Source organism: Rattus norvegicus, chromosome 5, assembly GCF_036323735.1.
Source record: "Rattus norvegicus strain BN/NHsdMcwi chromosome 5, GRCr8, whole genome shotgun sequence".
Taxonomy (NCBI): Eukaryota; Metazoa; Chordata; class Mammalia; order Rodentia; family Muridae; genus Rattus; species Rattus norvegicus.
The window spans coordinates 143,962,857-143,974,970 of record NC_086023.1 but is presented as its reverse complement, the minus strand read 5'-3'; the positions used below and the strand labels follow the sequence as shown (position 1 = coordinate 143,974,970).

Sequence of the window (12,114 nt, the reverse complement as noted above, 5' to 3'; positions counted from 1 at the left end):
ATAATTATAATTCTCATTATAATAAATTCACTGTCTTTGCCTTAGTGTAAGCATACCATTTTAATTTTGTAGATATACGCCTGTGGGGCGCTCCTTTTTCTCAGCTCCAGAAGGATACGACCACCCTCTTGGAGGGGGCAGGGAAGTATGGTTTGGATTCCATCAATCTGTTCGGCCTGCCATGTGGAAAATGATGCTCAATATTGATGGTAAGGGAACTAAAGCCATCTTCCGAATCGGGTAGTCGATTTCTATATGGCATGTATGTGCGGTTTTGTGTATACAGTTCTATGTACTGGTATCTTAACATAATACTTGGATGGAGATATATATATATATATATATATATATATATATATATATATATATCCATATACATATATATATCCATGTATACATGAATGACAACCTAATAAGACCTTATTTTTATATCTCATCTGTAAATCCTTCATACAGAACCTGGGTGAGAATGCTATTAAATCTGAAACAGGCACACAAAAATGTGTAAAAGCCCTGATGTGATCATTTGAAAATTTTATCTTACAAATAATTGACTTTTGTTCTCTTTATTCTTAAGTCAGCCTTTCATTATAAAATTTATATCCTTAAAAGAAAAGTGTTGATTTTAGGGACGTAGCCAGGTATCCTGTTGTACTAATATGTTGCTAATCTCATTCTTTTTTTTTGAGCTGGGGACTGAACCCAGGGCCTTGCGCTTCCTAGGCAAGCGCTCTACCACTGAGCTAAATCCCCAACCGCTAATCTCATTCTTATCTTTAGGTGCTTTCCTACAGACATTTTCAAGCCTATATATAAGTACAGAGACTAATATGGCAAACTGTCATATGTATGTAATCATTATTCATTTTGTTAGAATTTTTCTACCTTTGCTTTTTTTTTCTCTGCAAATATTTTAAGTCATATTCTACATACATCTCTGAAAATTGTTTCTTTTTTTAAAAACTTTTTATTACTTTTATTTTTTTATAGTCCAGTCATTACCCCACTCCCAGTCTGCCCTCCCACAGTTCCTCACCCCATTCCTCCTACACCCTGTCTCCAGGAGGATGTCATGTCCCCCACCCCCCCTGCAGCCCCCTCCAGGCTTACCCACTCCCTGGGGCCTCGAGTCTCTCCAGGGTTAGGGGCATTTACTCCCACTGAGGACAGACCAAGCTCTGTATATGTGTCTGAGGCCTTGGCCCAGCTTGTGTATGCTGCCTGATTGGTAGCCGGGTGTCTGAGAGAGCTCAGGGGTCGGGTTAGTTGAGACTGCTGGTTTTCATATGGGGTCACCCTCTTCCTCAGCTTCTTGCAGCCTTTCCCTAATTCAACCACAGGGGTCCCCAACTTCAGTCCATTGGTTTGGTGTAAGTTTCTTCATTTGACTCGTTTCAGCTGCTTGTTGGGCCTCTCGGGGCAGCCACACTAAGCTTCTGCCTGTAAGCACACCATTGCTTCAGTAATAGTGTCAGACCTTGGAGCCTCACCTCAAGCTGGATCCCAATTTGAGCCTGTCACTGGACCTCTATTCCCTCAGGCTCTTCTCCATTTTTGTCCCTGCAGTTCTTTTAGACAGAAACAATGCTGGGTCAGAGTTTTTGACTGTGGGATGGTAACCCCATCCACTTGATGTCCTGTCTTTCTACTGAAGGTGGACTCCACAAGTTCCCTCTTCCCACTGTTGGGCATTTCATCTAAGGTCCCTCCTTTTGAGTCCTGAGAGTCTCTCACCTCTGAGGTCTCTGGTACTTTCTAGAGGATCCCCCCACTTCCCACCCCCAATTCCCACCCAAGGAGGTTGAATATTTCAGAAGCCCTGAGAGCCAGCAGAATCAAATTTCTTGATGGTCCCAAATATGTCTTTTTCTGTTTAGTTGATCTGAATCAGAATTAACAAGATTTGCACATCACTCTTTTTCCCCTACCCTTGTCTTTTCCTCTTTTTAAAATTTCATTGACTACCTACCAAACCTTCTCACAGAAACTGTATTGTAGAATATCCCCAGTTCATCTTTGTTTTCTTATGACTGGGTTTCTCTGTCCCCTGTATTTTCTATAAAATAAGTTATCCCTTAAAGTTTGATTCACCTGGGTAGAAGACATGAGTGTTTTATTCTGTCCTATTCGGAGGCACTACTGGGGGTCTAAATGGTAGTGCAAGGATGGACCCAGAGAAGGGCAGTGGGTGCAGGGGCCTCTCTTCATCAGCCCTCTCAGACTTGGCAGTTACTGATATATTCCCTGATCGTCGTTCCCAGGACGTGTATTTCACTAGAGATCACCAACTGGTGACTGTTCTCATTCTATTCTTCTTGATTCAGTGAATTCCAAGGCACAGTATCCAGTTGATAACTCACTGACGCTTCTCTTGCTTCCTAGCACAGCGATATGCTCAAGGTTCATCATGTTTCTTGCTTAGTATAAGAAATTAGCCATCCTTCCATGAATCCCTGGCTCTTTCCAGATTAACACAGAATTTCCCTCATTTTTTTCCTAGCAGTTTTGCCACCATAGAAATAATGAGAAACACTGTTTAACCAGTTCACTTTGTATGTGTAGTAGGGACATTTTTAATTACGTGCTATCTCCAAATATTATTTTACATATATTTAACGTTTGTATAAGATTACCAGATATGAAACTGATAGGTCAAAGGAAAATGTGTTTATCATTTTGAAGTGGGGCAATGATGTTGCACACCTATAATCCCAGCCCTCAGGAGGCAGAGGCCTGTGCATCTCTGAGTTGGAGGCCAGCCTGGTCTACAGAGTGAGTTCCAGGATAGCCAGGCTACACAGAGAAACCTTGTCCTGAAAAAAAAAAAATCAACATTTCCAGATGCCAGTTAAATTTGCTATTTTAAGTGGTTTTTGTTGTTGTTTTATTTGTCATATATTTTTGGAAACAGGTTCTTATGTGTGGCTTAGCCTAGCCTGAAACTCACTGTATGGTCCAAGCTGTCCTGTACTCCAGGCTCAGCCTCCTAGCTGTAGGATAATAGGCACGAATCACTTACTGTGCCTGCCTCAAAACAGTTTTTCACTAATATGAGGACCACTTATTCATTCATTTTTACTTTTACATTTATTGTTATTTTTAGGTACTAGGAATAGAGCCCAAGGCCTTGATTTGCCTGGCCATACACCTTAATAAACTGTTGGTTTGCATGTTTTGTTCTTTCTTTTTAAAATCTATTTTGAGAATTTCAGGAGTATATAGGATGTATTAGGACTGTATCTGCTCCTTACCTCCTACCTACAGTTCCCCTGATACTCTACCCCCAGCCCATCTTCATGCCTCTCTCTCTTTTTAAATAACTTACTGTTTTCAGTTAGTGCTGCCACTCTGTGTGCCCCAGTGAAAACCACTCTTCTTCCTCCAGCAGCCTTCAACGGCCAGTCATTCCTCCGTTCCTCAGCTAGGGGTAGGCCTTCGTGAGCCTTGTGACTGACTCGGTCTTGTATAAGTAACCACAGTTGCTGTAAGTGCATGGCCATGCGAGGCCCAGATCTGCATTTCACACCACTCTCCCCTCCAGCTTTTACTGTTCCCTCTACCCTCTCCCGTGACCTCCCGAGCTGCTGTGTTCTGAGGTCCCTTTCAGCGCTGAGCACTCTGCACTTAGTCTCAGCACCTAGACCAGTTATGTGTCTTGCATTAGCCGCTGCCAAGCGCGGAAAGAAGCTTTAGTGATCGAGGTTTATAATTAAACTGTTATTGTCTTTTGATCTTTGGAATAAGGGGTGGTTATTTTGTTTTCGTTGATTTCTGTTTTCACACTCAGAAGTTTGCTTGTCGGCATACATTATGACTTAGGTGATAATGTACTCTCATGCCTTCAAGACCATTCTTGTTTTATGATACAGTCTTTAGAAATGCTGTGTCTACACCCAGTATGTAAGAAGACGGGTTACTTTTACTAAGACCTCATTAACAATTAAATTAGAACAAATTGGCTTCTATAAGGTGTTTAGTCTAGCCTTCAATCAAAAACACACTATATACTTGTATTTTGTTGCTTCAAAAAAGTTTTAAAGCTTTTGTCACATACAGCTTACTTACTCTCTCTTGGTATTCCTGTGTGTTTCCTGCATTTTGTTGGTATTAAATGGGTTTGACATTTAATGGTGTTTGTTTAATATTTAATATAACTGGTTCTTTTTTTTTTTTTTTTTTTCCAGAGCTGGGGACCGAACCCAGGACCTTGTGCTTGCTAGGCAAGCGCTCTACCACTGAGCTAAATCCCCATCCCCTATAACTGGTTCTTAACATTGGCTCTTAAGGCTTTTAACTTCTATTTGTAACTTTTTAGTCTTTCTGCCTTATTAATGGAATCCCATACTTTGAATAATTTTTTCAAGTGATTTTCGTGACTTTTCTCTGTTACAGTCATGTGGTCTCCACATGGTCATGGATTCACCTTTATTTTTTCTTGTCAGATTACACTGACTCGCTTAGACACCATAGCAGCGAAGAGCAATGGTTATCCTCTGTTTTCTTCACTTTAGGAGAAATGTTCCAGTGTCTCTCTCATAAACATTATGCACATTTGCCTGTTTTTATTATTGTTAGGAGCATTTGTTCTATTCCTGTCCTATTTTCATAAATACTTCAATCAGAATGTACGGAAGGGGTGGGAGAGATGGCGCCTTTCTAAGGTCGTTCCTTTGTTCTTCAGCGCACTGTTCTTCATGTCCAGCCGTCTTGTTGGGCGCCTCAAAGGGAGCCCAGAGCCTTTCAGGCACCTGTGGCCCATGCACGCATGTACACACACACACACACACACACACACACACACACCCCATATGTGTTCGATTTTGCTGTGTGTCTCTTGAGTGTATATGAAGCAGCTGATAACAGTTCTTTTGTACAAACATTAAAACATTCCTAGCTTCTTTTAATGAAACTGAATTCCGTTTAGTAATGCTTTACTTTTTTTAGCAGGAGGTTTTTGTTTTTTTTGGGTTTTTTTGTTTTGTTTTTTTTTTTTTTTTTTTTTTTTTGTCTTGTTTTTTTCTGGAGCTGAGGACCGAACCCTGAGCCTTGCGCTTGCTAGGCAAGAGCTCTACCACTGAGCTAAATCTCAACCCCAATGCTTTACTTTTTTAACTGAAATGTCCAGGTACGATTTGCGTGGCTTTTCTTTCTACAAAAGCCTTTTTCATTTTTGATATTAACATTATATTTCATTTGAAGCTTTTGAATGTTTTCCATTTTCTAAAGTCTGCAACAATTTTAAAGCAGTATTGAAATCATCAGCCCTTACTGGGTGTCGTAGAGTCAGTCGCCTGAAAAACTTTGTGACCCGGTTTGTTTTGTTTCCGTTGGTTTGGTGGGTGGCTCTTCCTCTATTTACTAAGTCAGTATTTGTGGGCCTGAGAGGAGGCTTAACAGCTAAGAGCATTATTTCCTCTTCCCGAGGACTCAGGTTCGATGCCTGGCACCCATCTGGCAGTGTACAACTGTTAGGTCCAGGGGATCCGGCACACTCACACAAACACGCAGGCAGAACATAATTGCACATAGAATAAAAATAAATAAATCAGTTTTAAAATTTAATAAATTAATTAAATAATCAATATTCAGACTATCCCTGATTACTTTCATAAGTCACATTTATTTACAATAAATTTTTTATTTTATCCATGTTTTATTTAATGTATTGAATTTTATAAAACAGTTTTTACTATTTCAAACTTTCTCTATTTCTGTGGTTTCCCCTATTTTTTACTTTTGTAATTGTGCTTTTCCCTTTTTTCCTCTTTGTTACTGGCCAGTAGCTTAGTGAACTGATTTTTTAAAGTTATTTTTCACCTACATTTATGCTCCACTGGTGTGTGCGGTGCCCTTGGAGATCAGGAGGTGGTGTCAGATCTGGAGTGACAGATGCGTCTGAGCCTCCATGTCGGTGCTGGGATTCAAGCCTGAGACCTGCGAAAGCTTCCAGTCCACTTCACCGCTGAGCCATCTTTCTCAACCCCTGATTTTTTTTCTCCCCAGCAGAAGAACTAATACTAGTTTATTTATTCTAGTTCTAGCTTTGCTCTCTATAATTTTTCTTTCATCTTATAAGGTTTTTCTTCTTTGATTAACTAAATTAAAGTTGTTTTCCTACCTTTTTAAACTACTTAGTAACTTCTATTTTTTTCCTCATTAAGAAAAAGTCAAAAGTGAGTTTTCTTCTGATCCTTGAACTTCACTGCACAGCTTCTGAGCTGGGCTTTCATTACATGGTTTTCTAGGAGCTGCAACCTCCATTTGTAGTACACCTCTAGCCCATACTTCTCCAATTATTTATTTATTTTTATTCACTTTGCCCAATCATAGCCTTCCTCCTTCTTCTCCTCCCAGTCCTGCCCTTAAAAATTCCTCCCATTAGTACCACCCCACGCTGGGACATCTAGTCACTGCAATAGTAGGCACATCCTCTCTTGTTGAGGCCCAACCAGGCAGTCCAGGTAGGGAAAGGGGATCCAATGGCAGGCAAGAGAATCAGAGATAGTCCCCACTCCAATTGTTAGGGAACCCACATGAAAATGAAACTGCACATCGGCTACAAATGTGCAGGGGCCTAGGTCTAGCCCCTGAATGCTCTCTGGTTGGTGGTTCAGTCTCTGTTGGCCCCACTGGGCCCAGTTGACTCTGTAGGTCTTCTTGACTCCTCTGGCTCTCTACCCCTTACTCTTCTACAGGACTCCCCAAGCTCTGTGTGATGTTTGGCTGTTCATCTCTCATCTGTTTCCTCCACTCCTGGATGGAGTCTCTCAGACAGTTATGCTAGGCTCCTGTCTGCAAGCATAGCAAAAGTATGATCAGTAGTGTCATGGGCTGGCTCGCTCACATGGGATGGGTCTCAGTTGGGACAGTCACTGGTTCACTGTCCCCTCAGTCTGCTCCATCTTTGTCCCTGTGCATCCTACAGGCAGGACACATTTTGGGTTGAAGGTTTTGTGGGTGGGCTGATGTCCCCTCCTTCCACTGGAAGTCCTGCCTGGCTATCAGAGGTGACCACTCCCGTCTCTATATCCCGTTCTAATAGGAATCTCAACTAGCGAGTCCCGAAGAGACTCCATACCTTCCTCGCTAGTCCATATTGTTAAAGAGACTTTAAATTTTTTATTAATGTTTTTATGTCTTAAATTTTAAGATAAGTTCTGTTTTCTCATTTTGTTATAAATTTCTAGTTTCAGTAAGTTGTTAATCAGAGAGTGTAGGAAGTCTCTTTTGTTGTTGTTTTGAAGTTTTAAGAATCAATCCTCTGGGGTTGGGGATTTAGCTCAGTGGTAGAGCGCTTACCTAGGAAGCGCAAGGCCCTGGGTTCGGTCCCCAGCTCCGGAAAAAAAAAGAAAAGGAAAAAAAAAAAAGAATCAATCCTCTGGTTTGGTTTGGTTTGGTGGGTTTTTGTTTGGTAGGATGGTTGGGTTTTGGTTTTTTGAGACAGGGCTTTCTCTGTCTGTCCTAGAAATGACTTTGTAGGGCTGGAGAGATGGCTCAGCGGTTAAGAGCACCCGACTGCTCTTCCAGAGGTCATGAGTTCAATTCCCAGCAACCACATGGTGGCTCACAACCATCTGTAAAGAGATCCGATGCCCTCTTCTGGTGTATCTGAAGACAGCTACAGTGTACTTATATATAATAAATAAATAAATCTTTAAAAAAAGAAATGACTTTGTAGACGGGACTGGCCTTAAACTCACAGACACACCTGACTCTCCCCCCACACACCCCCACCAGCGCTAGGATCACAGGTGTGCGCCATCACAGTCCCGCTGTGTTTATCTTATATCCAATAATTTCTGCTTTCTAAATGTTATGGTTATTGATTAATGTGGCTTTCTTTTTATATCTTTTGGGCAAGTTTGACATTCTTTTATGATTAAAGGATTACAATGCAAGCAAGAAGTTAGAAAAAGATTTTTTTTTAAATGAGTATGAATGTTTTACCTCCAAGAATGTCTATGCATAATGTGCATGGCTGGTACGCAGAGGGCCAGAAGAAGGCATCAGATTCCATGGTACTAGATTTCTGGTAGCCACCACGTGGCTGCTGGAAATTGAACCGGGCTCCTCTGGAAGAGGAGTTAGCTTTCCTAACTGCTGAGCCATCTCTCCAGCCCCATAGGTACATCCTGATATGTTATACAGCGCTTTTACTCTATAGGTCAGCGGTGCTTGTTTTGTTTCGCTCGTTGTTTTTTCTGTTTAATAGATGAACTAAGCCAGATAAATAAGGTCTTGACTTAGCAGATTGTGTCATTCTCCACCCCTATCCCCCACTGCTTTTTCGATTTTTAAAGGGTGTGCATTTTGTGGTTTGTTTGTTTGGGGTTTTTGTTTATTTTTGAAACAGGGTTTTACGTAACTCTCATGTCCAATCTTCAGGTGCTATAATTAATGAGAGGGCAAAGTGCTCTTAAAGTGGTAGTTGCAATACTAGAAAGGCCATTTCCTCCTCCTTCTTCCTTCTGTGTGTGTGTGTGTGTTTTTTTTTTTTTTTTAATTTGTTGTTATTTGTTTTTGAGATAGGGAATGGATTTTTACCATTTTGCCTGGCTGGCTTGGAACTTGCTAAGTTTCCCTTGAACTCACAAAAATCTCCCTTCCTCTGTCTCCTTCTACCGTGTGGGTCCTGGAGATAGAACTCAGGTCATTGGGCTTGGCGGTAAGCACCTCTGCCTGCTTGGCCATCTCACCAGCCCTATTCCTTGAGTCCTAGATCCTGCCCTAGTTTCATTAAGATCTTTTTAGTGGGTCCCGGTAGTGCATGCCTTTAGTCCTAGCACTGTGGAGGCAGGACAGGCAGAGCCACATAGGGAGTTCCAGGCCAGCCAAGGCTACATGGTGCGATCCTATCTCACAGAAAAACAACAAAAATTCAACAATGAGAAGACAGAGAGAAAATTAATATAGTTTTCCCCCTAAGGACTTTGCTGTTTTAAAGTAATTTTCGGGCTGGAGACATGGCTCAGTGGTTAAGAGCACTGACTGCTCTTCCAGAGGACCTGAGCGTTCAATTCCCAGCAACCACATGGTGGCTCACAATCATCTGTAATGGGATCCGATGCCCTCTTCTGGTGTATCTGAAGACAGCTAGTGTGTACTCAAATAAATAAAAAATAAAAAAATAAAATAAATAAATTTTCACCGATTTCGTCATATGCTTTGCCATTTTTCAGGTATGATGCACCGCTTTGCTTCTTGTATTTTTTGTGTGAAGGCAGAGTCTCACTGTATAGTATGGCTCAAGTTGGTTTCAAACTTTCCATCCTCCTGCCTCCACCTTTCAGGTGTCAAGTGCCAGGATTATAAGATGTGCCTCTTCTGTTTTTATGTACTGTCTCTGTGTGGATGCTTACTTTCTGTCTGTAGCTTAACTTTGAATGAGATGTATTCTCTGAAGCTCCTGGTAGAAGACGGTAGGAGGGTCATTAGTTGTACTTTAGTAGCAAGATAATTTCCTGGCTTTCTCTGCTTGAGGACTCCATCCAGAAGAGTGGGTAGCCTCACCCCGTCTCCCCTGCTTTCCAGTACTTTCAGTGATGTAAGTGCTGACTCCATTGGGGGTGCCTCTGCTTTGCCATTAGTTTATAGCTTTCCTGCACAGTTCAGATTAAGAAATTACAGAGCAATCATAACTGGATCATTTGTAGAAAGGTAGTCTTTCTGGGACTATCTAAGCTACTCTCGATATACCCTGATGACATGTTTATACATCCTTTCTCTTTTTCTATCTGAGAGTCCCCTACTCCATTTCAGTTCCAGACGTGACTTTTAAGATAGGACACTTCCTTTTTGAAAGTGAAATGTGATGTTTCCCCATAGATTTCCTTATACTTATTGACATTCTCCAGCGTTCAGATATGAGTTCTTGTATAGATTTTGCAAGCCTGAATAATCAGGGCCATATTTACTTACAATGTGGCATTTTCTGGGGGGTGGGGGGGAGGTTAATTGCTCAATCTTAGTACTTTTCTTGTTGATATGTATAGTATCTTGGAAAAAGATGAAGAAATTGGGACTAAATTGCTGTTTTGTTTCTACCAAAACTTAAAAGGTTAGCTTTCAAAATTAATAAAGGATTTCTAAATAACCCATTGGTCAAAGAAGTCACAAAGGAAATTTGAATTTTGAACAAAACGGTAGTTAATAATATATATCAAAACGGGTATGATTGATTTAAGCAATGCTTAGAAAAATTTAAAACTTTAATGACCCACTAGAACAGAAGAGAAGCATCAGTAACCTGAGCATTTATCTAAAACTGTTAGAAAATTAAACGCAAAGAGACTAGAAGGAAATAAGAAATAAAAACAGGAGATAATGAACTAAAACGGAAATTTAGTCAGTAGGGAGGCATCACGGGTTCTTAAGAAAGGTAGTGACATGATCGTGTTTGTTTTCCAGAAAGAGACCTCTGGCAGCAGTTTGGAGAATAGATAGAGGAAAAAGGCTAATCTGAGAAGCCAGTAAGGGCTTCTCAATCACTAGTTCAGGTAAGAGACGGTGACGGCCTAATGTGGGATGGAGAGGAAGGATATATTCCAAGGATTAAGCTGGAAAAGAAAGCAGGCTTAAGTCCCGTTCCCAGAAAAGCAAAATCTTTGGGTATGGCTACCAGCACATGGAACTGATTAGAAATAAATAGACTAGAAACTACAAAGTTTTTAAAGAAGTTATACTTGCAAATAAACTATAAGTCTGTTGCTATATCAAGAGGAGATACATAGAGATTTGTCTGTACAATTGTAGTAATCTGAAACCCTTAGAGAAGGTGACAAGGACAGACGTCTTAGACATAATCTAAGAGTTGTCTGTAGATGCAATTTCTTCTTTCCTTCTCCCTTGGGAAGCCTCAGCCTTGATTTTTAGGCCTTTCAACCAACCGAATCAGGCTTGTCCACGTTATATCTAATAACAATGTCCCTTATGTTCAGTCAGCTGATTATGAGCTTTTATCACATCTATAAAAATAAGTCTGAGTTACATATCTGTCTTACATATTCCCACAGCACAGTCACCTCCCCTGTAATGCATGTACTACCCTGAGATCATTGTTCTGTGTCTCCTGTAAAGTGGACACACAGAGTACTGTTACTCTCCAGGGGACTCTCACTGCCTAGCAGAACTAGCAGGAAACAAGGAATGAACACATCTGTGAGTGTGGAGAAGGAAAGTCCAAATGAGCTTGAAAACCCAGAAATATTTACAGGACAGTGATATCCAAGCTGAGTATACAATAGGAAAGAGACAGGTAGTTTAGATTAAAAAGCAGATACCCAAGAATAAACTTTCTGAAGTTTGTAAAATACAATATTTAACCAAAAGACATGAAGCAATGCTTCAAAACAAAACAGAAACAAATGATGTAATATTTATTTAGAAATCCTAAGATGTCAGTTATCCAGAAAATCAATCTGTAAATACAGTACTAAAATAAAATCCAAGTGGATCTGTTATGATACTTTATAAGTGTGTTTGGGTTGTCGTTTGTTTTGGAAACAGGCTTTTTTTTTTTTTTTTTTCGGAGCTGGGGACTGAACCCAGGGCCTTGCGGTTGCTAGGCAAGCGCTCTACCACTGAGCTAAATCCCCAACCCCAAGAAACAGGCTTTTATTATGTAGCCCAGACTGTCCCAGACTCTCTACATAGACCAGAGTGGCCTCTGCCTTCCAAGTGCTGGGATTAAAGGGTTGTACTATCACATCCAGATCAATAAGCCTGTGTCTGTGTGGAAGGACAAAAGACCACGAGAAACCAATACAGTTTTAAAGAAAAAGGAATGGCCCTGTTTATTATGAAACTGTAGCATTTTTAACACAGTGCCGCAAATGTAGAGGTAGGCAGATTTGTCAAGAGAACCGAGAAACAAGGCAGCTGTATATTTATGGAAATTTGTAAATATCTTAGGTGGCATTTCAAGTTAGTGGAGAAGAAGTAAAATAGTAAGTTGTCTCACGTCTTAAAAAACTTATTTCTGTGTGAATTATAATCCTAAATTTGAAAGGCAAAATGTGAAATTATTTAAGCAAAATGAAAGAGTCCTAAGTCTGAACAAAATACAGAATGTAACCTAGAAAGGAAAAATCCTAGAGACAGAAGACTCAATAAAGT

General features: G+C 40.5%; 1 protein-coding gene across 5 annotated transcripts in view; it reads left to right on the top strand.

The window, feature by feature from the left end:
- Ago3 (argonaute RISC catalytic component 3) overlaps nt 1-12,114 on the top strand; it is an 84,790-nt gene that overhangs the window by 23,776 nt on the left and 48,900 nt on the right. For 2 of the 5 annotated variants that reach the window (XR_005504456.2, NM_001271193.1), the window contains exon 5: nt 73-209. Coding sequence is in view for 1 of the 5 variants with exons in the window: in NM_001271193.1 (NP_001258122.1) it covers nt 73-209 (137 nt within the window). In the remaining 4 variants the exon portion in view is untranslated. Of the gene's footprint in view, nt 1-72; nt 210-4,258; nt 10,497-12,114 lie in introns of those variants that run through there. The other 3 variants (XM_008764024.4, XM_017593400.3, XM_039110019.2) reach the window with 2 other exon arrangements.